Here is a 27719-nt window from a genome sequence, read left to right on the forward strand (position 1 = left end):
AGTCTCTCTTCCCAAGAAATGATTGTTTTAAGACTATTAATCACTACATCATATAATTCCACCATGGTCATGACGACTTCATGGCGTTCCACCCACCTAGTCGGGCAAACTTGGCGTAGTTTCTGTCTCTTAGTATCCGGTGTATATTTACCAATGTTGTGAACAAGGACGTCCTGTCTCTTAGGGGTATTGAAGAAATTGTATATCTTTTCAATTATGCCAATGCAATTTCTTATTTCAGTCACAGATACAGCATTTCCAATTGCCAAATTCAAACTATGTGATGCACAATGAACATATAAAGCTTGTGGATATATAGCTGATATGTGAGATTGGACACTGTTAAACTTTCCGCTCATTGATGTGGCACCGTCGTAACCTTTCCCACGTAAATATGACAAATCGATGCCATAATTATTTAAGCTTTCTAATATTTTGTCGGATAAGTTTTTTCCTGTAGTGCTTGTTACAGGAACAAATTGTAAAAATTGTTCACAAATTTTGTTGTCATTTTCTTCGTCTATATACCTGGCACACAAGGAAAGATGTTCAGTGGTAGAAATGTCACAAGTTTCATCGGCAAGAATTGAAAAACATTTCGCCAAATTAATTTTTTCTACCAAACGGTTCAAAATGATTTCATTACATGCATTTATAATTTGATTTTGTATGTTCCAGCTAATGTAGGTAGCGTTTTTGGCAGAATGTTTAAATTGTTCAGCCGAGTTTTTGTTGCCCGCATCGATTTTCGTTCTTAACAAAGCTCGAAAATTGCCTTCATTGGCGATTGGCTCCTGTTCAAATGAAAATTCTCCATAATCACGATGTCCTCTCAAGGGTATATTTTGCCGACCACATAAAATTACTGTTTTTATAATCCGCTCTAATCGTTTCCGATTAACTGCAGCGTGTGATGCACTATCTACATCAATTTGTCGATTGATTGGAATACATTTTCCATCTCGAATATTGTTTAGCCTTTCGTATGTCATAACAGCCGTTATATGATATTTTGTTTTTTGACGATTATTAAAATGTTCAATGGCTTTCTTCCGATTATTATAACCTCGCGTAACTAACTGCCCAGGTACTTCAGATTTAGATTTTCCAACATTAGCAGGAGCAAAAAACAAACAGTATTTACAGTACGCACTATTTTCAACTTGAGAGTACACAAGCCATGTAAATTTTTCAAACCATGTGTATTGAAAACTTCGGTTGTGAATTGCAGCACAGTTTGCAGGAAGATTATAATTTGGTTCTGATTTCCACAACTTTTTCACAATATCTAAATTATTGTCAGAATTAAATGCTTGTTCTTTCAAAAATGTGATGTCGTGAGAATTATTAATAACCAAGGAAGTACTTTCTTCTGGATAATTCGATGGTTTTGTCAGACCTACGACTGGGGAAACCGAACCCAAATCGGTATTGACAATATTATTAGCGCCAACATTGCTACTAACATTTGAATCATCCTTTTTTTTTTTTTTTTTTTTGAAATAGTTCAATAAAATACTCTGCTGACGTTTTTCAGCCATAATTTGAAGCACTAAATCCAAAAAACAAAATGAAATCTTTTACAAATTTAACTTTAAAATTTTAACTTTAACTTAACTTCAATGTTATTGAAGAATTTACGTACGGTAAGGTTACTCTTCAGAGATGGAAAGAAGTTTCAAGTTCAAGACATGCTTTTCAACAAACTCAATGCAAAATAGAATAGAATATGAGTGTATCACACACGACCTATGACCGAGCATCTGCAAACAGAAAAATGTTCCTACAAACTAACCAATTGTATTTACCTTTGAATGAGATCCACTGGTCGAGTGTCCAGCAAATATTTCCTTTCTTCGTTCAGCGTATTAATATTATTGCATTGCAACTGATGGGAATTCTGTGTTTCTGTGGATTCATTACAGGCTTCTTTCTCTTCAGAAACTACACACAAACTGTCATTACAAACTCGTTTGGTATTATCACTGTCATCCGAGTTATTTTTCCATTTAAAGAAGGTACCAATGTATTTATCCATAATTGAAATACCGTACTTATTCTAATGTAACTCGCCCTCGCATATAACTCGTACCCCTGATTTTACTTTTCGAAAAAAGAAATTAAAATGTTTCGCGTATACCTCGCAAATGAAAAAAAAAAGCTGAAACACGTTCAGTGCGGGGGATAGTAATTTGCTCCGAGATAAACAACACGCCCTCCCCAATAGCCACTATATTGCAGAGGCAAGAAAAACAAGTACTTTTATTATGTCAGTGAATAAGATACCAGCAGTCTGTGTAATATATTTCTCAACAAATAGTGCAATTAGAGACAACTGGGATAAAAACTAAGCTATTTAGACTCAAGCAAAACCCATATGTTTCACCGGCAAACACATATCTAACTAACAACTATTGTTATTAATTAGATGTATGTGAGTTCCCCTGCTCCAAAGCAGCAATAAAGTTCAACCGAAGGTGTTAAAATTCGTAAACGTGTTAAAACTTAGAAATATATATATATATAGTCATCATCATCATCATCATACGTATCAAGGATTTAGGCCTAGTATGGTCTGTTCCGGTCTTAGAAGTCATCGTTGAATCGTTTAAGAGGACGTCCTGGTTTTCTTTTTCCTAATGGCTTGTACTTTAAGGCTTGTTTTGGTAATCTTTCTGTTTTCATTCTTTGAACGTGTTCCATCCATCTATGTTTATATTTTTTAATTTTTTTCAATTACTGGTTCTTGGTTTAATTCTTTCATAATACCTTCGTTTCTTTTGTGATCAAATAGAGTATACTTTGCAGTTTTTCTCATAAACTTCATTTCTGCTGTTGTTAATCTTTGTTTGTCTTTTTGTTTTATTGTCCAGATTTCGCTTCCATACATTAAGACCGGTAGGGCTAATGTATTGTATACTTTTAGCCTGGTTTGTTTTTGAACTAGGTTTGGTTTAAATATAGAGTTAATTACTCCGGTTATTTTTAAATAGTTTGCAATTTTTACGTTTATATCTTTTTCATTTTCATATGGGATCATACATCCTAGGTAGTTAAATGAATTCACCTGTTCTAAGATCTTGTTATCTAATACTATTTTAGTTCTTGCTGGATCTTGTCCTTTAAAGGCCATAGTTTTTGATTTTTTCGTTGATATTATCATACCATAATCTTTGGATATCTCATTTAGATTTAAAATAGCTTTCTGTAAGTTATCTTCAGAATTTGTAATTATTATTTGGTCGTCTGCAAAGAGGAGAGTGTTTAAGTTAACTGTAGGTGAAAGTTTAATTCCTTGATGTAAATTTTTACTCCATTTTATTATTATTTCATTTAAGTAGATATTAAAAAAAGTTGCTGAGAGGGGACATCCCAGTCGGACCCCTTGGTTTATCTCTCTTGTATATGATAGCTCATGATTTAATCTTATTTGTATTTGATTATTTTCATATATACTTGTGACAGCTTTTAGGATATTATTTGGTATTTGTCTTTCTTTTAATATGTTAAATAATATGTTTCTTTTAACTTTGTCAAATGCTTTTTCAAAGTCAATAAATGCAATATGTGTTTCTAAATTATATTCTCTTCTTTTCTCTATTATTAATTTTAGGCAGAAGGCTGGGTCTATACATGATCGTCCTTTTCTAAATCCATTTTGTACCTCTAGAATAAAGTTTTCGGAATATTTCATTAGTTTGTTATTTAAGATTCTGCTGTATATTGTGTAACATGAATTTAGTATACTGATACCTCTATAGTTTTTAGGGTCATCTCTATTTCCTTTCTTAAAGATAGGAATCACAATTGCTTTTTTCCATTCTATTTGGGGGACACCAGTTGAGTAAATTTTATTTAAAAATAATAAGAGTCTTCCTTTGAATCTTGTTCCTGCGTATTTATATAGTTCTGAACCTAGCTTATCTTCTCCAGGTGATTTTCTGTTTCTTGTTTCTTTCAGGCTGATTTCTAATTCTTCTTCAGTTATTTCCTTTTCATTTTCGTTAATTGTTTGCCAGTTGTCTTTTTTAAAATATTTCTCTGTCCACAGTTCTGTGTAGTAATTTAGAAATTCTTCTAATTTCAATTCAGTGTTTAATTTTATGTTTTCTTTGGTATCTGCATTTAGGTGTTTCAAAATCTTATATACATTGGGTCTTATTTTATATAAATCATGTTCTAAATTAGAAACAAATTTATTCCATGATTCTCTATGTCTTTTTCTGACTTCTCTTTTAGCTATGGCTCTTATTCTTTTATATTCTATTTCATATTCTAATCTTTTACTGCTTAACCATTTGTGATAGGCTTCTTTTTTCTTTTTGATTATTTCTTTGATTGTATCATCACGGATCTTCAGTTTTTTTTCTTTTATTGAATTTTTTGGTCTTTCCTAAGCTTTCATTTGCTGCTGCTTTTAGTATCGTTTTTATATTAAGCCATTCTATTTCTATTTCTTCATTTTGTTTTATTTTATCTAGATACTGGTTAATTCTTTGTTCATATAGCCATTGTACATTTGTGTCATTCAATAGTCTAGTTTTATAAACAAATGTTTCAATTTTTCTTTCTGTTCTTGTTACTTGTAGCCATTTAGGTGGTAATCTTAATTTTATTTTAACAAGGAAGTGGTCACTGCTTATTTCATATCCTCTGTGAACTCTAACATCTAGTGAAAATTTTGATGTTTTTTCATTTAATATGAAGTAATCTAATATTGATTTCCATCCTCTTGCTGCCCAAGTATATTTATGTATGTCTTTATGTTTATAGAAGAAATTCATTATTTTTAGGTTATTATAAACTACAAAGTCAATCAATTTTTTACCATTTCTGTTTAGAGTGTGTTCTCCATGTATTACTATATTATTATTAAGTTTCGTGTTTCCAATTCTTGCATTTAAGTCTCCTGCTAAAATTATGTAATCATTTTTATTTATTTTATTATATATGTTTTGTAGCTGATTATAAAAATCAATATTATCCTGTTCTCTTCCTTCTTCTGGGGCATATAAACCAATTATTGTTAAATAGCCTCTATCTATTTTTATTCTAGTTTCTATTATTCTTTCATTCCATAATTTATAATGTTTTAACTGTTTTGAAAGGGAGTTATGAATCCAAATCATGACTCCTGCTTGTGCTCTTTGGTCTCTGTCGACTCCACTGTATATCACATTAAAATTTTCAGTTCTCATAGTTCCTTTTAATTTCTTTTTTGTTTCAGTGATTACTGCTATTTTAAAATTTCTTTCATTTAATAACTGGTCTAATTCTATTTCTTTATATGCTATTCCGCTTACATTCCAGTTTGCTATGTGTATTATATTTTGTCGTTTCCATTTTCGTTTTCCCTTTTCCATTCCAGGGTCGTTTCCCATAGATTCAATCCGATTGTCTTTTTCTGTCAGCTTACAATTATGGTTATGTTCTCCATGTCAGGGGACTAGCCTGACGATGGAATAGTTCAGTGGTAGGGCTGCTACCTTAAGGCTTCTGAACTCGCCTTCTTCCGAATTTAAACCCATAGGAGGAATAGGGTATATTGAGGGTATATAGAGAGGACATAGTTGTAAGGCCAGAAATGAAAAGATCCCATGGCCCTCGAGTACTCTAATAGCACAAGGGTCATAAAATAAGAAGAGTTGACTGATAAGGCCTTATTGGAAAGATTAAAGTAAGTGGGTCTTCCTCAAAGTAGAAGAAGGAGAGGATAGATCCAGCTAGGGGTCCATGGGAGTGCCGCTTCCCTTACAATCAAGATGATTGCCCCTTATGGCCCTGTTGGTCCACGAGTCCTTATTCAGTATATTCGGACCACCCCACCATATATATATATATATATATACATACATTAGTATATATACATATATATACTAACGCGCTCTCTAGGGGTTACAGGGTCCCCTGAGAGATATATATAAATACTGGGATTAACTCACAACACACTTTGTCCAAGCATTACTTAGCATTTCTGAAGATATATTGAGCCTTGGTTGAAGGAGGAAACCCTTCAACAATAAAAATCAATAAACAACAAGCAATTGGTTGAAATGTGGACAGCACATGTTCACTTCAAATCTGACAAAACAGCAAGGGAGGATGGAAGCAATAAAACCATATTGTTTTTCACTTCACCCCTCTTTTATGACTCGTCATTCTGCCGCTACAAATTAAAATAGTGGCAGAATGTTCATTCCATGAACATTCTGCAGCTATTTTTATTTTATTTTTTAAGTATCCATTTTATTTCAATAATTTTTACTTATTCAATTTTAATTTGTTTTGTTTGGATAATTAAAATATATAGATTTATTTGGTTAATTAAAGTCTGCCTGTGGACCACCTGTCCCATTGTCGCGGACTATAGGTTGAGAAACACTGCTATAGGGTACTTTCACCTTATGTGACCGCTAATTCATAAGTAGTATAGAAATAGAAGACATGACACAACATAAATAAAAAAAAAAAGAATTTAAATTAGGAAAAGTATTTTGGAAAAATTTTTAGTGTATTTTAACTTTTTCTTTTAGGGGGGCAGGGCCCCTTGGTCCCCTCCCTGGGTGCGTTACTGTTCGCTATATCAAATCACATAAAGTCCGTTTCACATAAACTTTCGTTACCAATTAATTAATTATGTAGAATATATTGGCTCAATCTGGACATCAATCGCAATTAATTAAGGATATGACTGATAATAAAAATATTATCAAAGCAGTAAATATATCACTTTCTGAAATAAGAATTAATTCTAGAAATGTTGAAACACTTTGGGTAGGATTTACTTTCACGGGATTATTATTACCAACATGAATCATGAAACGTTGGATCGAAAAGAATTCTGCCTTTGGTCAGCTAAAATTATGTGTTCTCCATTGCAATGACACCGTCAACTAATCCATGAGACGACGACTTATAAACAGTATACGGATGTTAATTCCTGTTTATGCAGTTTCGTAGAAACGGACTGCCCATATCCTAAAGAAAATCCTCAGTGCTTGTAATTAGTTTGCAATTATTATTATGATTATTTAAATTAAGGTGATATTAAATCCAACATTGTTTTAAATTATTATTATTATTATTATTATTATTATTATTATTATTATTATTATTATTATTATTGTTGTAACGGTATCTCCATGGAGTCAAAAGACTCATCGCGGGAGACCCGACATTGACACACTAACCATTACACAATACCTGTCATACTTCTCCTTAAATTCATTCACAGACGAAGCATTCACAACCACCTCCGGCAAAGCATTCCATCCATTCACAATCCTCCAAGTAATAAATCTAGTCCTAACACCCTTGTTAACCACACTCTTACACAATCTCCAGGGATGGCCCCTCGTTCTCTCACTTCCTGCACTGGTCTTAAAAATATCATCAGTATCAATCCTGTAAAATCCTTTTAACAATTTATATGCTGCTATCATATCCTCCTCTCCTACGTCTATCTGCTAGTTTTCGGAGCCCACAGATCTTCAATCTATCGTTCAGTGAAAAAATGAGATTAAAAATAAATATCACCAAAACTAAATTCATGGTCATAAGTAAGAAACCAATTCTTAATTTAGCACTTTCTTTAAATAAGAAACAAATAGAAAGAGTGGCAAAGTTTAAATATCTCTGATGCTGGTTAAATGAAGATTGCAAGCCAGAAATGGAAATAAAAGTTAGAATTGAAATGGCAAGAAAAAATTTTCTCTTGATGAAATCAACACTGTGTAACCGCAGTTTAAACTTAGAGCTTAGAGTATGTATGGTTAAATGCTATGTATGGTCTGTACTGCTGTACGGTGCAGAAACTTGGACCTTGAAGACAACATCAATAAAAAGACTTGAAGCCTTTGAGATGTGGTTATACAGACGAATGTTAAAAATCCCATGGACAGCAAAAACGTCCAATCAGGAAGTACTGGAACAAATGGGGAAATCACGTGAACTTTTAGATACCAAAAAAAGAAGGAAAACTGCATATCTTGGTCACCTACTTCGTAATGAAAAATATAAGATACTTCAACTGATTATAAAAGGGAAGATAAATGGAAGAAGAGGACAAGAAAGATGAAGAAAATCTTGGCTGGCAGATATCAGACAGTGGACTGGTATGAACTCTGAGAGACTGCTCAGAATAGCTGAGAATCGCTCAAAATTTGCCAAGGTGGTCGCCGACCTCCGATAGGAGATGGCACTCAAAGAAGAAGAAGTACGTTTTCAGTAATGAAAACGTAGAAGTATACTGCTGAGCCTGTGTAGCTCAGTGGATGTGGCGTTTGAACCCCACAACGCTTAACTGCACACAGGAAGACTTCTTCGTTTCGAATCTAGTCGACGACTAGAAGAAATTTTTCTAAGCCTTTTTTCGACCGGTTCCCGAGTTAGTCGATCTCCAGCATGGGTAAGTGGGTGTTTTCTTCCATAAAACTCGAGTTTTTCGTCCCGTATACTCAAGAAATCGACCGTAGAACCCACACTATTTCAGACATTAAATATATTGTGTTAGAGTTATGGACCACGAGATGGTGGCACTTGTTGAGCCATTCTCTTCACTATGTGCCACTTAATTAGTGATAGCCTTGGGCCAGCTATCTCAGATTGGGTACTAGAGGAGAATTGAATTGCCCACTCAGTCTCCAAAAGTTAGATAGGGCTAAACGGTCTCGCCTATCCCCTATATGGGAATAAAAAGGCATTAGCGGATTTTATTCTTTTATTTTTTTAATAATAAATAATAATAAGCTAATGCCTTTTTATTTTCTTATATGGAGTAGGCAATGCTTTTTAACCCTATCTAGCTTTTGGAGACTGAGTAGGTAGTTCAATCTCCACCGGTAGCCAATCAGAGATAGCTGGCCCATAACTATCACTAATTATAATCCGCCACCGATGAAGAGACTGGCAAAGAAGTGCTGCCATCTCTTGGTACTTAACCCTGAAAGAATATGTTACTGTCCGAATTAATGTGGGTTCTACGGTCGATTTGAGTTTACGGGATGAAAAACCGCTTGCCGGTGTCAGAGATCGACTATCTCAGGAACTTGTCAAAGATAGGCTTAGAAAAAGTTCCTCCAGTCGGCTACTAGACTTGAACTAAAGTCTATCTTCAGACAGCCTAGCACAGATGGGCTGTTACTTATTAAAATGTAAAGCTTTTTTTTTAACTTTGAAATGAAAGATATCATCACTACATGTGTGTTTTTTTTTAATTTAAATCAATATTGTTTTTCTTTTAATTTTTATAAAAATATAAAATAAAATAAATTGTTATATGCCTTTTATTCCCTCTGGGAAGGAAGGGAATAAACAGAACTCTTTCTATCCTAACTCCTTGTTTGAAATAGTGGAAAGCCAGCTATACCCGTAAGCTGTCGATTTTTAGCTGCATCGCGGATTGCATACAGAAGATAACTGAACTTCCCTCCATCTCGAGATCCTAAACCCTAATGCTCGTATTGTTATCAGTAACAACGAAAGTTCTGTGGTCGATTTTTCTGAGGTGAGTAGTTAAAAAATTGATTTTTGAGAAAGGAAATCCTGCTTACATTAGTCATCAAAATAAATTTAATTAAATATGAACTTGTTTAATTATCATAGTATTAAATGTGAAAAATTAAGAGCAAGCTATACCTGACTATGTACCAAAGCGTATGTGTTTAATAAAATCTCTGGACTTATTTCAAAACATTGAATAAAATATCAAAATCGGCATTTCTAAAACCATTACAATTGCATGTTTTTCCTCGGTGTTTAATTATTTCTATTTTTTTTTCAAATAAAAAAGCACTATTTTATAGTTGTAGAAACATGACGAATTTGTTTGGAATTCCAACAGAGGCAGCTAAAATTAACACCAATGTACTGTTCTCAGTTAACTGCATATGCTCACAGCTAGTTGTGGAATGAAAAAAATCCTCTACCCTCAGCATGAGACTGAATAACCTGTCTTCAGCAGAAAAGTCATTATAAGGAGAATTCTTTCATCCTGAACAGATTCGAATTGGGATCTTCGACCAAGAAATACATTTCGGGTCATTCTAACGTTGCGTTGCTGAAACCGAATCTTTGGGGGATGGGAGTGGAGAGAGCTGAGTAGACGATTTGAAAATACACACTACGCATCACATACGACCTATGACTGAGCATCTGCAATGATCGCTAATTCATAAGTATAGAAATAGAAGACATGACACAACATAAATAAAAAAAAAAAAAAAAGAATTTTAATTAGAAAAAGATTTTTGGAAAATTTTCTCATGTTTTTTTATTTTTCTTTGGCGGGACAGTACCTCTCTCCCCCTCTGGGTGCGCCACTGCTTCTTTACCTTTCTGGAACTACCTGAATGTAATTCTCAACAATTACTTCAGCCAAGTATAATACAGATTGCCAACAAAATCTTCAGTGCTTCCATCTAGTGATAGCGATTAGTACTTTAAAAAAAACAAACGAACAGTTTGTCAAAGCAACAACAATTCTGAAGTTATAAAAAAGTATAAATGAAGATATGACAGTGTAACATCTATTCTAGAATATTATGGCCCTTCTCAAGTATTTAATTCCAATCTTATTCATGGAAACATTAGTTTGATTACATACCTTTATTCAGTGGCGTAGCTAGAGGGGTGCGGTCTGCCCCAGGCGACACTTTGAACCTTTTTGAACTTTTGCAGTTAATTCTAAAATAGTCTCGAGAACTCATTTCCAAATATTGTAATACTTCTGCTAATTTTCCTCACAATTGCTGTAAGTGTTGCTAGTTGTAAGAGGAGTTTTTCTAAATAAAATTTGATTAAGAATTACCTACATTACTATGAAATAGACTTCGCCAATGTCATCGACGATTTTGCTAACAGAAAAATAACATTTCAGAATGTTGAAATTAAAGTTTTACTTCAAAAATAAAGTGTTCTAATTTATTTCCCTATACATCATTTTGACTTTTTGTAGTATTTTTGGTATGTATTGAGAGGGGCGGCAACAGCTGTAGCTACGCCACTGCCTTTATTACACTATTATTAACCACTGTGATGGTTAAGAAATTTTGAACCTATTAGAGTAATAGCTGTCAAACAAGTTTCATGGCTATTACAAGTCAAGCAGTGGTTGTTTTGCTTCAAATAACCATGCACCTAATATAATAATGAGAATGTTATCAAAATTATTGATAATTTTCTCGATGTTCAGGGTAGTTAGGATTCAGGCAACTAACAAGATGAAATATAGGTTAAGTTGTTCTAGGCCTGGGAACAGAGGAAAATTTAATATTAAAAACTGTATATAGGAAAATGAACAGTATCTCCAGCTGTCTATGAAAGATGGAAAAGGATCATGTGTGTTTGATGTGGTAAATAAAATCAAATGTATCCAACTTTGATGACAGTATGCACCCTCCCTCATCTTACACCTGATTATATTAAATAATCATTGTATATCTCCTTCAGTTCTAACTGCTGAACAAGTCTATGGTTTATGTTTCTTTGTATAATAACATACTATTTACAGAAGATTTTCTCTTGACACTTCTTCACAGGCTAATTTCCCAATTTCAGCTAACAGCTTTTATTCCCTTATGGAGAGTAATTTATGAAACTTAAATTATTCTAATAAACTAATAATTTAATAAATTCTCAACTATTTGTTGTAAAGTAAAAAACTCGGGTCACAGCAACCCTTATTTTACCTGAACCCAACTTGTTTAGTCTCAAGTTTTTGTTGTTGTTTTTTTGCATTTTTTTTAAAAATTCTCAAGTATGCTGCCATAAATTTTCTGAACACTCAGTACAGAGATCCTCCCTCCACCATTGTTTCATTCCCCTCTATCAATTCAGCATCTGACCTTCAAAACTTCTGAGTTATGCAGCACAGTCACCGTAAAACTTTTATACCTCCAAATTTGAGCATCACTGGTTTGACGTTGTCTAATCCAGCTGCCTTTCTACATTTATTTCTGACAGCTTTTTTCTCCCACTTGCATTCAAATATATTAATCCCTGTGTTTCTCTTAAATATTTTATATCACTGCTAATCATATTTAACAATTTTCAAAGCAATTACTCCAAACAAACAGAATATTATCTTCAATTTTTATGTCACCCGTATCATCTCCGATTCCTTTATTGAACTATTTCCTTCATTTTCAAGCTTTTTAATATAGGATCCATAGAATTTTGCAAATTTTGCATATTTATCTTACATATTCTTTCCATAGTATTACAATTGCTTTTCTTTGACACCTTTACATATAGCTTATATATTTCTCCGTATTCTTTCAGAGCACATGCTGACTTGTCAGGACCTTTTGATATATACTTCTCTTGTTCTGCATTTACCATAGTATTTATTGATATCCTTACACTGCTCCTCTAGTCATTTTGATTTGTTTCTTCTGACTTCTTCACTGCATCAGTGCTTATTTTCTTTTTTTTTCTTGAATTATCTTTAATGTCTCCTGTGCAACCCACCTCTTCTTTGCTTTCTCTGCCTCTGGGATAGTTTGCTCCGCTGCATTCTTCATCACAGATACCACTTGTTTCTATCCTCCAGTTCCTTTTCCATAATTGCTTTCAGTTCTTCGAACACTTTCCTATACACATTCCTGTAATTTCTTCATTCAGTGTTACATAAGTTTCAACTTGATATTGGCAATCACTAAGCTATGATCCAATTCTCTGTCTGCCCCTTGAAATATTCAACACTGCTGAACAATGAAGTATGCCACATGCTTAATGAAGTATCTGATCAAGTTCAATTCATTGAACTCAATTATTTTATACACAGGAATTATTTTATTATACTGAATACAGCAATTAAAAATTTTATATACTGAATATTACCATTTATGTAATGGAGATGGCTTCCATTCTTATTTCCTTCCAGCACTGTGATCAGAAATAAATTAAACATTATGTAGGGTGGCCCACAAGTCATAGAATATGCATGCTGCAGAAAGAGCCCATCTTTGTGAAACAACTGCATAAGTTTTTTTACATCCCCAGATTTTTTTTTTTTTTTGAAAAATTATGAAAAACCACATCACATAAATGCCTTTCATTTTCATTTTTTAGAAAAATGGGCCCTTTCTACAGAATGTTCCATGATTTATGGACCACCATGTATTTCTGAAAACCATGGTTGCTGATCCTTTCATAAAATTCAGATAAAGTTAAACACTCCCCTAATTGTTTCCAGACTTCACATGATTCCTAAAATTGTGTCAACCAATCCAAACTGAACGTTGTCATTGGTCATAAGTTGCTATTTTGGTTTTGAGTTTCATCTGTTTTGTGTCACGTCAGTTCACACTTCACACTTGTGTGAACTGACGTGGTAGACAAGTTTGTAATACATAATTTTCGATAAATTTATAGTTTTTTGCTCATATTTACAGTGGGAAACAGTACTGTAGTCGAAGGAGGTAAACCTTGTCCCCTTCTTCCAAATTTTACACCTTTGAGTAATTCAAATATACCAACCTAATATAGCATTCTCCTTCATTATTGCTTTCTATAATATCTTAAAACAAACACATTGTCCCCTACGCTGTGCAGATTTGGTTACAATTAATTGATAAATTAAAGTGTTCAAAGTTATCCTGCAATTAATTGCACTGGATCAATTAAGATGAGCTCTGATATGCTATACTCTCTTAAAAGTTTCATATATCGATAACAACACAATCATACACTCGAACTGATGTGAATTTTGTAGTGCAGGTTGCATAAGCCACGATAGCACACTAATCAAAATGGGCACGCGATGCCACTGATATATATATATGTGTTTGTGCATGTCTCAAATAAGGTCTCTGATACGTCGAGTTTGGAAATGCAGATTTGGCATGAAACTTCACAATTCTTTATTTCACCTTTTTACCTCGTGTAATTTTTAAAAAAAATAAATAAGTCTTGCTAATCTTTCACTACTAGTCAGTCTTTTCTTGTGTTTCTTGGAAATAAACTTTGAAATCTGAAGTATTTTCTTCTTCAGATTAAAGAATGGAAGGAGCACATGTGAGATCTTCACAAATTTCCAAGAAAATATTTCTCTTATCCATTAATTTGAAATAGGTTTTTAGGATATTCTATTTTATTTCCCATTCTAGTAAAAATTTTCCTTTGTTTTGTTTGTGCTTGTGGTGATTGGAAAAGAGGGGGGAGGGGGAATTATTCACTGTTACACAGTTTTGTTGCAGTATTTTGAATTACTGATAAAATATTATTTGAAATTTTATGTATAGAAGTATCTGATTAATGAAGGTTGAAATATAATTATCTACACCTTCAAAAATTTAAACATATCAACCAAATATACAATTTCTCTTAATTATCAGTCACTTATCCTGAAACCAAAAATCTTTTCCTTTCTACACAGTAGCTTTGGTTTCTCTGAAAATTACTGATTTGTCACTTGCCCACTGTATACATCAACCAGAAGAACAAACTGGTTAGCTGCATCCTACCCTGTGAGAAAGTACAAAATAACACAATTTGCCTGGTGCCAAACATGAACCTGTTAAAGAATGTCCTTTTCTTCACAGGAATAAGAAATAGTTTGTAAGTCTTTTTCAAAGGCCGAGTAAGCCAGTTTTCCAGAGGAAATCGAGCCACTCATAACAAGCTGAAAAAAAAAAACATGGCTAAACAATGTAAATAAATATGAAACACCAATATCTACTGTCATTATATTTTTCGGTAAGTACAAAAATGATAAATGCACTTCTCAATTTTGGAAATTAATATTACTTATCAAAGGGCTACTGCCATATTGAAAACAACATATATTGGCATGTGTACAATGTGATAAGATGCCTAGGATGATAAAATGGATTTATTGTTTAAGACAAGGGATGTTTATGACTTTTCAACAAAAAGTGAGTTAGCCAGTCTCGTAAGAGAAATGACAGATTTTAACTGGCAGAAAGGTGGGTTTTCACATCCTAAAACAGCAAAGAACACATACAATTAACAGACATATGCTGTCTCATGGGCTTAATTTGCTTCATCCATAATTACAATCCATTCCAAGTTAAAAATAAAATCCAAAATAAAATAACTTGATTTGAAAATACGTTAAGTTGAAACAAGTATTCAGGTAGCCTCAGTTTAAGACTGAAACACACTAATATAAATATTTCTGCTATCATATGTTGCAGACACTATGTAAAAATATTACATATTTTTACATACGATCACACTCAGTTAAGAACATATGAGCGTGATGTAGTTTCCTTGCTATGAACTTGGACCTTTGGTTACAGTGCCTGGAAGAATAAATGCTGACAGATATGCAAAACTTTAAATAATGCTATACTTCCTACTTTGTGGCAGTTATAATGAAGAGACTTATGCCTCAACATACCTATGCATTAGGTCATATTGAAGGTGATAGTGAGATATGGCTTAAGGAAAATTATGTAAAAAAAACTTGGGTGATCCATCAGAACAGTTTTGGAATGAACATTGAAACACTGGGTGAAGAGTAGACTAGTGTGTTCAAAGTAAAGATAGTCTCGTTGAAAAAAGGATGGTACAAGTATGATCATAACCAAAGGAGAATTATTGTGGGTGAAATTTAGGTTTCTTTGAAATATAGTACTGATCCTATTTCAACATAGTATGACTAAAAATCTAGCTCAAAATGAGAGAAAGAATTATGCAGAGAAGAATACAAAAAGAAAAAAAAGAGTTGTTAAAAGCTCTTTCACTGTATCTAGAAATACCAGATTATTTGCATAATCACTGTGCATTTTCTTTGACGCGAAGTCTGACTTCCATCCTTCCCTATTTCCAAGTAGGAAACAGGGAAGGGAAGAATTGCTCTTGGTAAACCAACTTTATTTCTTTATTTACAGCCAAGATTTATAATATTATTGGAAGCTTTTTCACTTGGTTATACTATAAATTAAAGATGCCAAGAAGTGATGTGAAGTATTAGCTTCACTTCCAAGTAGTACAGGAGTATGGAGTGGATGGCCAACTATTAGCTATCAAGTTCCTCCAGTATCAAGATTGTAGGTATTATCTACTATGTAAACAGAAATCCTTTTCCAAAGATATTTCCAATTTTATTTACAGAAACAATACAGCAAAATCTTCAAGAAGTCTTCAAGAAGGGAAACCAGAGAGATTGCACCAACTATAATGGCATCTCTCTGCTCAGAGTGCCAGGGAAAGTATATGCTCGGTGCTTGGAAAGAAGGTGCAGGAGCATAGTTGAGTCAAAGTTCCAAGAAGAACAATGTGGCTTTCATCCTGGTAGAAGCACAACTGACCAAATCTTATGACAAGTCTTTCAGAAATCTTGGGAATATGCAAAGAATGTCTACACGTTTTGTGGACTTGGAGAAGGCGTATGACTGGGTTGCTCGGGATAAGCTATGGCAAGTAGTACAGGAGCATGGAGTGGATGGCCAACTATTAGCTGCTATCAAGTCCCTGTATGAATGCCCAGAGTTTTGTGTCAGGGTAAACAGCACAAAGTCTGAACCTTTCATAGTCTCTGCCAAGGGTGTGTTCTGTCACCCCTCCTTTTCATAATATTTATGAACCGGATTGATAGGTACAACCAAAGCAGTGAGTGTGTCAAAATTAGAAGATGTAGCATTGGATGTCTGTTTTTTGCAGATGACCTAGTTCTGCTTAGCTCTTCCACAGATGACCTCCAGCGGACCCTGGATAGGTTTATAGCTGTTTGTGCAGAAGCCAGGATGAAGATCAGTGTGGCCAAAACAGAAACATTTGTGGTCTCAAGACAACCTCCCAGTGCACTCTACATGTGAGTGGAGTCCCACTGAGACAGGTGGAGAAGTTTAAATACCTTGGGCCATATTCACAAGTGATGGAAAGTGGGTCGTGGAGCTAGATACTCGAATCGGCTCAGCGTGCAATATTGCAGGAGCTTGGCCGTTCAGTAGTACTGAAGCAGGAGTGAAGCCAGAAGGCAAAGCTGGCTGTTTTCAATACAGTTTATGTCCCCATCCTCACCTATGGTCATGAGAGCTGGTTAATGACTGAAAGAATGCAGACACGAATCCAAGCGGATGAAATGAGGTTCCTCCAAGGGATTGCAGGCCTGACAAGACTCGACAGACTCAGGAGTTATGCAATTCGGGAAACCCTCAATACTCAACCGCTGCTTCTCCGTGTTGAGAGATCACAGTTATGATGGTACAGACAGAATGCCACAACAGAGGCTCCCACCAGCAAGCCCTCTTTGCCAATTCAGAGGGTGGGAGGCCACGTGGAAGACCAAGGACTCACTGGACAGATTATATCCAAAACCTTGGGTGGACATGTATGGAAGTCCCACCAGAACACCTGAGCTTAGTGGCAGAGGATAGTGACCATTGGAAGTTCCTCTTGCAGCTGCTGCCCTCACAACCCAATTAGGAAAGGTGGGCCTTGAAGATAGATGGATGGATGCAGGGCCAGCGGAAATGGGCATGCAGTGCATGCGGGCACCGCTACAATGGGGGCGCAGCCACCAGGGAGTAGTTCATAAGTTAATTTTTAAGAAACAAAATTTTTATCATAAAAACAAAAAATTATTAGAATGATCAATATTAAAATAAATAAGGCAGGATAAACTGAATAAAAATTTTTAAAAAATGTATATTGCCGCCTCTTTGATCAGCCAGCTGTTTACAATTTGCAACAAGAGCAGGCTAAATGCTTGCCTGCAGAATGTTGTGTCTACTGCAATCTATCTAAAGTGAAATGATGAACGGTTTTTATGTGCAGAAACAAATTTTCGTACAAAACATTTGTTGCTAGTTAACCAGTCATATGGTACGCATCTCAGTAGGCTACTGACAGTAGCGCAGTGCCGACTATTATTTCATCTCTGTGGCGTGGCGTGTCGTGTTGTGTAATAATTTCTTGTGGGTATAAATAGAAATGGAATCAAAAATTTTTAAAAAAAGTTATTCAGTGCACAAAATCGTAAGCGTCATGCTGCGAAAGAAGCAGATATTAAGAAACAAACTGGGGGTCTTAATAAATTTGTTAAAATATTAAAATATTCTGATGCAGATTGTAATCAACTCGATACATCAGAAATCAGAGTTGAAGAACCGTGCACATCATCCAGTTTTCATGAAAGTACTATTGCAATTATTGAACAAGATAATTGAACATGATTTAAGTGAAAAATAATTAGGATTTAGTGAACTACAACAAGATTTAGTTGCAGTTGACCACGAAACTAACACATTGCTAGTCTCTGTAAATTTAGAAGATCCAGGTGAATGGGGAAATATTGATGAAAAATTAAGCTGTTTTAATTGAAATGGAGCCTGTTCAAAAGAAAAATATAATATATCCCAGAGATACATATGGTTGTAAATTTAGCGACACGTATTATAATAGAAAAATGGAAAACGGGAGCTCGTGCCAAGAACATGGCTCATTTATTCCGAAAGTTTCAATTCTGTTTGTTGCAAACTTGTCACACCTACTAAATCAACTGAATCACCTACTGAGTCTTGTAGAAGGTTATAAGGATTGGAGTAACATAAGTACAACTTTACATAGACATGAGACTAGTTTAACACATGAAAAATTTCTTTAAATGGAAGGAACTTGATAAAAATTTAAAAAAACAAAACTACTATTGATTTCCAGACTCAAAGCATGTAAGAAATGGAAAAGAAACATTGGACGAGTGTTTTAGAATGCTTGATTAAAATTATAAAATTCCTTGGTAGTCGAAATTTAGCTGGATCATCTGATAAATTATATGAAAGGAGTAATGGCAATTTTTTAAATTAGTTGAACTGTTTGCTATGTTTCATCCCATTATGGAAATTCATGTTGAAAGGGCCCTACAATGAATACAATAGGGTACACTATTTGAGTAAAGACAGTCAAAATGAAATATTGGAAACCTTAAGTAATGCAATCAGGGATACAATTTTATTATAGATTCGAAAATCTAAATATTATTCCATAATTTTAGACTGCACACCTGATGCAAGTAAAACAGAACAAATGACCATTATTATTCACTTTGTTTCCTGTGACAATGGAATTGTCAAGATCAGGGAAAACGTTTTAGGTTTTGCAGATATATCAGATTCGAATGGACGTGGTTTATGTGCAACAATAATGGAACATTCCCATTGAAGACATGCGAGGTCAAGGGTATGAAAATGGGGCAAATATGAAAGGGAAAAAATATGGGCTCCAAAATTTTCTTTTGAACAAAAATCCTCGAGCATTTTACGTGCCATGTGCTGCTCATACTTTAAATTTAATCATTAACGATGCAGTCAAAATGAATGCAGATACAATTAGTTTCTTTGCAATTATACGACAATAAAGACGTAAATGCAATAGAAATATATGATGAGTTATGTGCTTTCCGGGATATTTTTCAGAAGGATAATTTAAATATTCAAAAGCCCTTTCGATATTCTTAATTTTATTGTGTCCAATAATTTATCTTTCCCTAACTTTTCAATTGCTTTAAGAATACTATTAACCTTGCCTGTTAGTGTAGCGACCGGTGAACGTTCCTTTTCCAAGTTGAAATTGATTAAAACCTACTTAAGAACAAGTATGTCACAAAAAATGCTTGTTAGTTTGCCGTTAATAGCTATTGAAAATGATACATGTGCAGAATTAAACGTTAAGACCATTATTTCTAATTTTGTGAGTATGAAATCAAAAACCTTGAAATTTTGATAAAAAAAATTTCAAGTATATTTATGTAATTTAATTTATTTTCTGCTCTTCTGTAAAGATGTCATTTTTTGAATACTTATATTAAATGTTCTAATTATTTCTGAATTCTTTTCTTATTTTAAGTTTCTTTTATTTTTCTAAAAGATAGTTCCACTTATAAAAATTATTAAAAATTTTTAATAATTTTTTAATAATTTTTTACAAGTTACTAAGAATTTAGTAACTTGTAAAATGCAAGAATTTTTTAAACTTTAGTTCAAATAAATTTTAACTTAAAAATTAATTTTAATTTTGTTAGCGATTCGGGGCGGTGAGAAGGCTATAATCCATGTATCAGTATATTCAACAATTAAAGTGAAGTGGCTTTATCAAAATTTGCTTTAACTTTTGAGAATTTTTTGAATATTCTGGTTTTGAATGATTATCCTGCCTAGCCAACACCCCAGGTTCGTCACATTTAGCGAACCAACGTGTGGCTGTTCCGTCAAAATTTATTTAAGAAATTTGAAATAAATAAAATTTTTATTATTGTAAAAGAACCACACTCTCCCGGATCGTTACAGGGGCACCTAGATAGAAACTGCATGTGGGTGCCAAAGACCCTAGAGCCGGCTGTGGATGGATGGATGGATACAGCAAAAACTCTGTTCTAATCTTTAATGGATTCCTCTCTCCCTAAAAAGAATACTAGTCAAATTCAATTGCATTACTACTTAAATTTCAAAAGTTTTGACACTACTGTATGTTAAAGAGTGACTACAGTAATTACACTTATTTTCTGTTGCCATTTCAAATATTTATTAGGAGAGGTTAGAGGTTTGGTTGTCATAGATTATTAGCTGTACCACAGATTTATTCAGCTATCACAACTGGCCAAAAATAATATGGAGCTTGCTCTGAAAAATATGACTTAACTAAGAGTTCTATTTTAAAGAACCTTAGATTTTCTCATATTTTAAATATGAGAAAATCTAAGTTACATAAATAAAAAAATACTAAAAGTGATTCAAACTCTTTTCTGAAAAACAAACTTTTTATTGCGCAATCTTACAATTCACTTGTTCCTCAAATAACAGCTCTTGTACCAATAAATACATCTATTTCATTTATGCACTTTCTCTCTTACTGGAAAATGCTTAATAAATTACTAATCCTGATTATTCTTACAGTAACAGAAAAAATAAAATAAAATTAGTTTCTCATTGAGCAATGACTGATGACTGTTTTCAACGTCTGAATTTCTCTGAGAACATTAAGTTTTGCATTACATCCAGGATAAAAAGAATATGTCATTTTATTTTTAGTGTACAGAGACTTCACAGAATCAACTGCAAGTACCTTTTTAAAAGCTTCACTCTCACTTAATACATCAAGATGCTGTCTTGGAATTTTAATTATATCCAATACCTTATCATCAACCTAAGAAAACAAAACAAAACATTATAATTACTTTTATGAAAAAAAATCATGAATATATCATTAAAAACGTGAAATTCTGATATTTCTATTATACTTGACAATAAATTTTATTCTCGTTTTAATCCTTTAGCCAAGCATAAGCAAACAAGTTTATATAGGAAGTATCTTCATGACTAGTCTACAATGTGTACAGATGATGTTGACTTCACATTTGCTCAGTATCCCATAATGCACACTTCCTTTTGGCCATGTATACTGCCATGCATTAAGGGAAGGGTCACCACCCAGACCAGTTTGAGGTCTCATTAGTGGGAGCCAGATCCAAAGATACTAAGGTTAAATCAACACAGAAGCTGTATAGTTTCCACATACCATATATTTCCATATATAAGGAAAATAAAAGGAAAACATTTAGTTATATGATACAGTAAGTTTGTCATCAAAGTTTGTGATATGTTAAAAGAATGAAAGTTAGCAAATGAAAGAACAAAAGCAGTATCACACACGAAAGGGAGGATGTGGAGATGCTGGAACTATAAAGTTGTATGGTAATTTCATAAAAGCAGGAAAAAAAACCTTTATAATCTGAAAATCATAGTAGTATGAATTTGAATTATGCACAAAATAAATAAAAGCAGTGTTAGGCAAGAGTAGGACATATAAACAAAAATATATTGAATAAACTGAAACAGATAAACAACTTATATTTATAAACTTTTTGGCATATATTGAGGTCATCTTCTAGATTACATACAAAATAAACAAACTAGAATAAGGTATTTGAATTTAAATATAATAGGTACAATGTTTAAAATATGATCTTAAAGAGTGTACCTCTGTAGCCTCATGACAATGTTTATGCTTCCACAATGCTACACTTCCAGAAGAAAGATTGTTATAGATTTGATTCCAGTTGTCACTAGAAGGAATGCTTTTTTTTAAGAGTATAGCATTTGGAAAAGGTGTTTTAATTGATACATAGCTGCAACACAGGAAGGCCTGAGCATGACTATTATGTTTAAAGATAATTTATCACTTATATATACTTATACTCATTAATTTATTTTTAGGTGCTGTATACAAGTAATTTTAAGTTTTGTTAATTCTTAAATGGAAACAATGGGATGCAGATGGTTAATTGAGTAGATTCTTCTGTTGCACATAACACCAGGAGAATCTATTATGGTCTCAAATCTATTATTCATGCTTTTTAACTGATTTTTTAGTTCATATAAAATATTGAAAAAATTAGAATTATGGAAACACATATTTGGAACTCTTAGCAAAATTCTGGAGGTTACTGGAAAAAAAGTTTAGAAACAGAAGGAAGAGAGCACTATAAAAAAAACTCAGAGATCACAAAATGAGATGAAAACTGAAGATAAGGATGTTCTGGATGTTTAGAGTAATTACTTTGAAAGACTGTTAACGAAAGAAGCAGTGACAAAACAGCAGTAGAAAATATCAAAAGGAATGCAAACAAAAGTACATATTAATACTGCATGAGGTAAATCATCAATAACCCAAAATGTGGAAAGACAGCTGAAATAGATGATATCCAACCAGAGATGCTCAAATATGGAGGTATACATTTCACAGTTACTGCACTGCATAATCCAGAAGTCTTGGTTGAGAATCAGAAGGCTGAATTCCAGAAATTTTAGAATGGTGCTCATTAGTAGTGATACTGAGAGTATCCACATATATATATATATATATATATATATATATATATATATATATATATATATAACAGAAATAAAACCGAATCAAATGTGACAATCACAGAGAAAATTCTTTACTGTGTATATGAAGTATAAACATTTATATTTACCTGATTCCCATAGCACAGTGATCCAGTAATGGCGCTCTAAAATGAATTGTCACTCTCTTTCAACTCGCAAATACTGCCACGTGATCACTAGTTCAAATATGACTGTTGCAATTCTTTCCTGTGGAACTGAGATGTCCATGTTTTTTACCTTGTTAGTTTTTTAGTTTTTTGTGTTATTTCTTTCACACCTGAAGAAGTCGGGGTACCGATGAAACTAGTCGTGGTTCATTAAAGCTTTTTGCTATATTTCTCGGGTTTTTTAGTCAGTATATTATTTATTTTGAAATATATATATATATACATTTTTTTTTTTTTTTTTTTTGCAACCATAAAAATATTAATGTAGCTATTTTTTTAAACAACTGCTAATTGTAAATAGAGAAAGAGAGAAGCATGTTTTCCTCATGGATATAATATACTACTATAATATAACAAATAATTGCTTAATAGAAATTTAACAACACTAAATTTTTAATACCCAGATTAGACAAGATATACAGTAATATACCATTCATCTAACCTTCAAAATAATGACCCTTCAATTAACCAACCCTTACCTATCAATCAACTTCTGGTAGAGCACCATATAATTGTACTGACTCTTCAATTATCATAACTTGCCATTCTGATAATAGAAGGGTCAGATAAACAATACATTATGATGATCTGATCTCATCTTGTAGTCTGGATGCCATATTCTTTTGGCCTCTCTTTCTAGTAAAAAGAAGATATATACATTTCATATGGGTTGGATTTGTGCAAATAGAAACATAAAAACAGAAAAAAATGAATATATATATTCATCATCATCAAATTCCTGACACGTACCCTCAAGGGGTGTACAGGATATGATAGTACTACATGAAAAATTTACATCATTACTAATTCCCTATCTACAATTTTCCTCCAAATCAGTCTGTTACTTGTCAAGACACCAACATTATCAGATCTTATATTTCTATCGTCTAAGGCACTTTGTACCATATCAATCCACCTATATCTTAGTCTTCCTCCGGGGCATTTTCCTGCCAACCTGGCAGAGAACACTTGTTTTGCTAATCAAGTAAAACAAGAAGGCTTTCCTCGCCCATTCTATTTAAGTGATCATACCACCTGAGATTAGCTCTGTTAATCTCATATTAATGTTTTAATATATATATATATATATATATATATACTAAAACTAGATACTAAAAATCACAAATTTAAGTTCAGATTGTCTCTAATCCATTGGACTGTGTCCAGGGTAGCCTGGAACAGGTCCATCAATTGCCCTTAAAATTGACGCAAGCCACACTTATACATCATGGTAGCACATCTGGCAGGGCCTGTCCTCAGGTGTGTGAGTGTGCTCCATTGTTGTCTAGGCAGGTCAAAGCCAGGGGCCTCTGTTGTGGGATCTGTAATGAGGTTTCCATTTTTTATTGTTGAAGTAAGCCAGTGATTCTTCCATTTAGTTTCAGGAGAATATGTATCTGGTTGCTGAGTTTTCCAGATCGGGTTGCAGGACTTTAAGCAAATAGGTGATAGATTTTGGAGGTCCTCATGGATGGGTAAGGTGTTATTTCCCATACATTTTATCCACTCTCTGTTAGTGGCAGCTTTCCTCCTTATGTCTGGTGGCATGATGTTAGAGTGTCACTTGTTGGTAGCCATTCAACAAGTGTAGACTTTATGCAACCTGTGATAATTCTCTGGTATCTTTAAGTTGCACATCGACCTTGCTGACATAGTGACTTGAATACCACACTGGAGCACAGTATTATGCACAAGAGTACACCAGGGCATGGGCAGCAGATTCTAAAGTGTTGGCTCCTGCCACCACCCCCCCAACCCAAACGCACAAGCTTCCTGATGATATTATTCCTAGTTTTTAGCTTTTCACAGACATTTTCCAGGTGTTTTCTGAAGGTTAAAGAGCAATCTAAGGTGAGATATTTTGGGTTAGGGTTGTGCTTCAAAGTTTGTCCTTTGAATGAGACCTTCAGCTGTTTATCAGCTTAATGATTGTTCAAGTGAAATGCATGAACTTCAGTTTTAGAGGGATTTGGGCAGAGACACCATTTGGTGTAATAGTTGTACACAACTTCAAGGTCAGAACTGAGCACAGTCTCAGCCTCTTTCAGGTGTTTTTAGTCTGAGTTGCCAAAGCCAGATCGTCTGCGTATGCGAACTTTCAGGATGTGGTTTGTGGCATGTCACTAATGTATAAATTAAAGAGGAACGGAGCTAGCCCAGAGCCTTGTGGCTGTCCATTTTTTAGTACTTTAAAGGGACTATTTTTACCATTCAGTTATACCTTGAATTTGCGCTTTGATGTCATGCGTTTTAGGATGTTAATCATCTTTGGGTCTTGTACGACAGTTGCAATTTCAGTATGAGTCCATTCACCCAAACTGTGTCATATGCAGACAGATCTATGAATGCTACTGAGGTTTTAAGGCCATTTTGAAAACCAGCTTCCATATGTGTGGTAAGGGCAAGTAGTTGATCACAGCAGTTGCAAGAGTCTCTGAATCTGGCTTGTTCATTTGGTACTATGGCATTAATCAATGGGTATATTCAATTATAGAGTAATCGCTCAAAAAGTTTATTGGGAATATTTAGTAAAGATATTGGTCGATAGTTTGCTGCATTAGTGGGCTCTTTTCCAGGTTTTAGGATGGCTATAACTTTGCTCCTCAGGAATTCCTTTGGGATGTTCTTCCCACTTTCTAGAATTTTACAGAAAAACTGCAAGAGCCACTTATGAGCATTACTTCCAAGATTTTTAATGAACTCAGAGTATATTCCATCCAGGCCTGCTGCTTTGTTATTTTTCGGTGATTTAATTGCTTGAATCAGTTCATTTTTGGTGAATGGCATTGAGAGGTGGTTATTTTGTTTGACACTTCTATAAACATGGAAATATTTGGTCCTAATTTCTTTAGAATAGAATGCACTAATCTTTACATTGTTAGATGTTTGCTGGATTCTAGTTACTATGTCTTTAGGAATGATCTCCATGACTTCTTTCTGCTTAGAAACTGATGCAGTTCCGAGTTTTTGTAGTAAGGCCCATTTAGACTTCAGTGAAGTCTAAATGTTCGGTTGTGGTTTTCCAATGTTGCCGTTGTTGTTCATTAAGCATTTCTAAAATTCTTGTTCCAGTTTCAGGATCTGAATCTTTTTTGTATTTTTTGAATAGTTCCTCAGTTTCAGGAGTTTGGAAACAGTACGCGGGGTGTACTGTTTCCAAAAACCTCATGGTATACATCGTTTTGCAGCACTTATCAGTATACTCCTACAAAATGTTTGTAATTTTCAACTTCAGGTTGGACCCAATGGATGCTAGATTCAATTTGTTTAGAGTATTGTTCTCAGTTTGCTTTGCAAAAATTCCATCTTGGTCTTTCCACAGATTGTATAATCAGGATTTGTGTTCTTATAGTGACAATAACAGGGCTATATTGAGATCCTGGAAAGTTTTCAAGTACTTTCCTATCAGTGGGTAAAGGATTATCCTCGGCATTACAAGTGATAAAGAAGAGGTCAGGGATTGAGTCTCTCTTCCATCTACCTGATTAAAAAGAAGATCAAAAGAAAACATGTTTTGAAGGGTAAGAAGAAATTAGGAAGATCATAAATGCAAAGAATAGCTGGAGGTAAAGTAAGAAGCTAAAAGCATGTCTTTCTCTATGGGTAATGATGCAATAGACCATATTAGATGTAAAAGATTCATTCATGCCGAACATTTACCATAATACTGGCCTTGACATGTCTGCATGTCAATAAATACATAGATGAGAAATAGCCACTGAAATTGAAGTAACATTGGGATACTACTGAATATAAAGCATAAATTATTTGATATACTGGACTACTAATTTGATTTGATATACTGGACTGCTAATTTGATTTGATATATTGGGCTACTAAGAGCTGTTGATGCATAACATACAGCCTCTCACAGTCAACTCAACACCACCTTTCCAAAGTGCAACCAGTGTCCATAAACAGGGCTTTGGAACATCAAGTGAGTATAGCTACAAAGGAATACCTTTTCTAGTTGAAGGAAATGCCAGCTAGATCTCTAGGTAATAGATGTCTTTCATTTCCTAGCGAAACACCACCACCATCTTGCTTACTGACGGTTTGAAGTGGCTAATGCCATGTTTGGTATTCAGAGTTAGGGCTTCAGTTTCTTCCTCATCCAACCCTTCTCACATGCAATGTGGGCGATGTCCTTCAATGACATGCCAAATACACTGTAGTGATCTAGATTCTCTCCAATTTGGGGGTACAGCAGTAAAATAGTTCTACAGGTCAGCTGTGCGCCAGGACTGAATCTGATTGGAATGAATCTAGAGGTCTTCTGATCTGCTAGTGATATATCCTGATGCCACTTTGCCAGTTCGTGCCCAAAGGGAGTCAAAGTGTGGCACGCAGGACAAGTGTCAAGACATGGATCAGGAGACTAGGCTCCCTTTGTGTGGGCAGAATGTTTGTGAATCTTTCAGCTACCACTGCATGCTCCTATTCTTTATCTTGAATTTTTTTTATGCAAGGAGAATTACCTGTAAAAAGCAGAAAGTACTAGAGAGACAGCTGTTTGACTACCTTGTATGTAGGACTGCTTATGGAATTTACTACTGGTCAAAGTAGCATAAAGAAAAGTAATACATTTTTTTATGCTACTTTAGAAGCCCAAACAGGATAGGAGCTCTAGCATAACGGATCCATACTGTTATTTTTTCTTCGCAGGTTTGGACCTCATTTAAAGGGTATATCCAGAGAC

The 27719-nt window shown here is 34.0% G+C and overlaps 1 protein-coding gene across 3 annotated transcripts in view; it reads right to left on the reverse strand.

Annotated features, from left to right (window-relative positions):
- Positions 1 to 20734: 20734 nt before the first annotated feature.
- The window catches only part of LOC150101948 (uncharacterized), a 66400-nt gene continuing 59415 nt past the window's right edge, over positions 20735 to 27719 (reverse strand). For all 3 annotated transcript variants that reach the window (XR_016549070.1, XR_016549069.1, XM_090400871.1), the window contains one exon: positions 20735 to 21108. Coding sequence is in view for 1 of the 3 variants with exons in the window: in XM_090400871.1 (XP_090256997.1) it covers positions 21104 to 21108 (5 nt within the window). In the remaining 2 variants the exon portion in view is untranslated. The remainder of the gene's footprint in view (positions 21109 to 27719) is intronic.

Source organism: Typopeltis vanoorti, chromosome 11 (genome assembly GCF_054136105.1).
Source record: "Typopeltis vanoorti isolate ZY-2024b chromosome 11, IOZ_Tvanoo_1.0, whole genome shotgun sequence".
Classification (NCBI taxonomy): domain Eukaryota; kingdom Metazoa; phylum Arthropoda; class Arachnida; order Uropygi; family Thelyphonidae; genus Typopeltis; species Typopeltis vanoorti.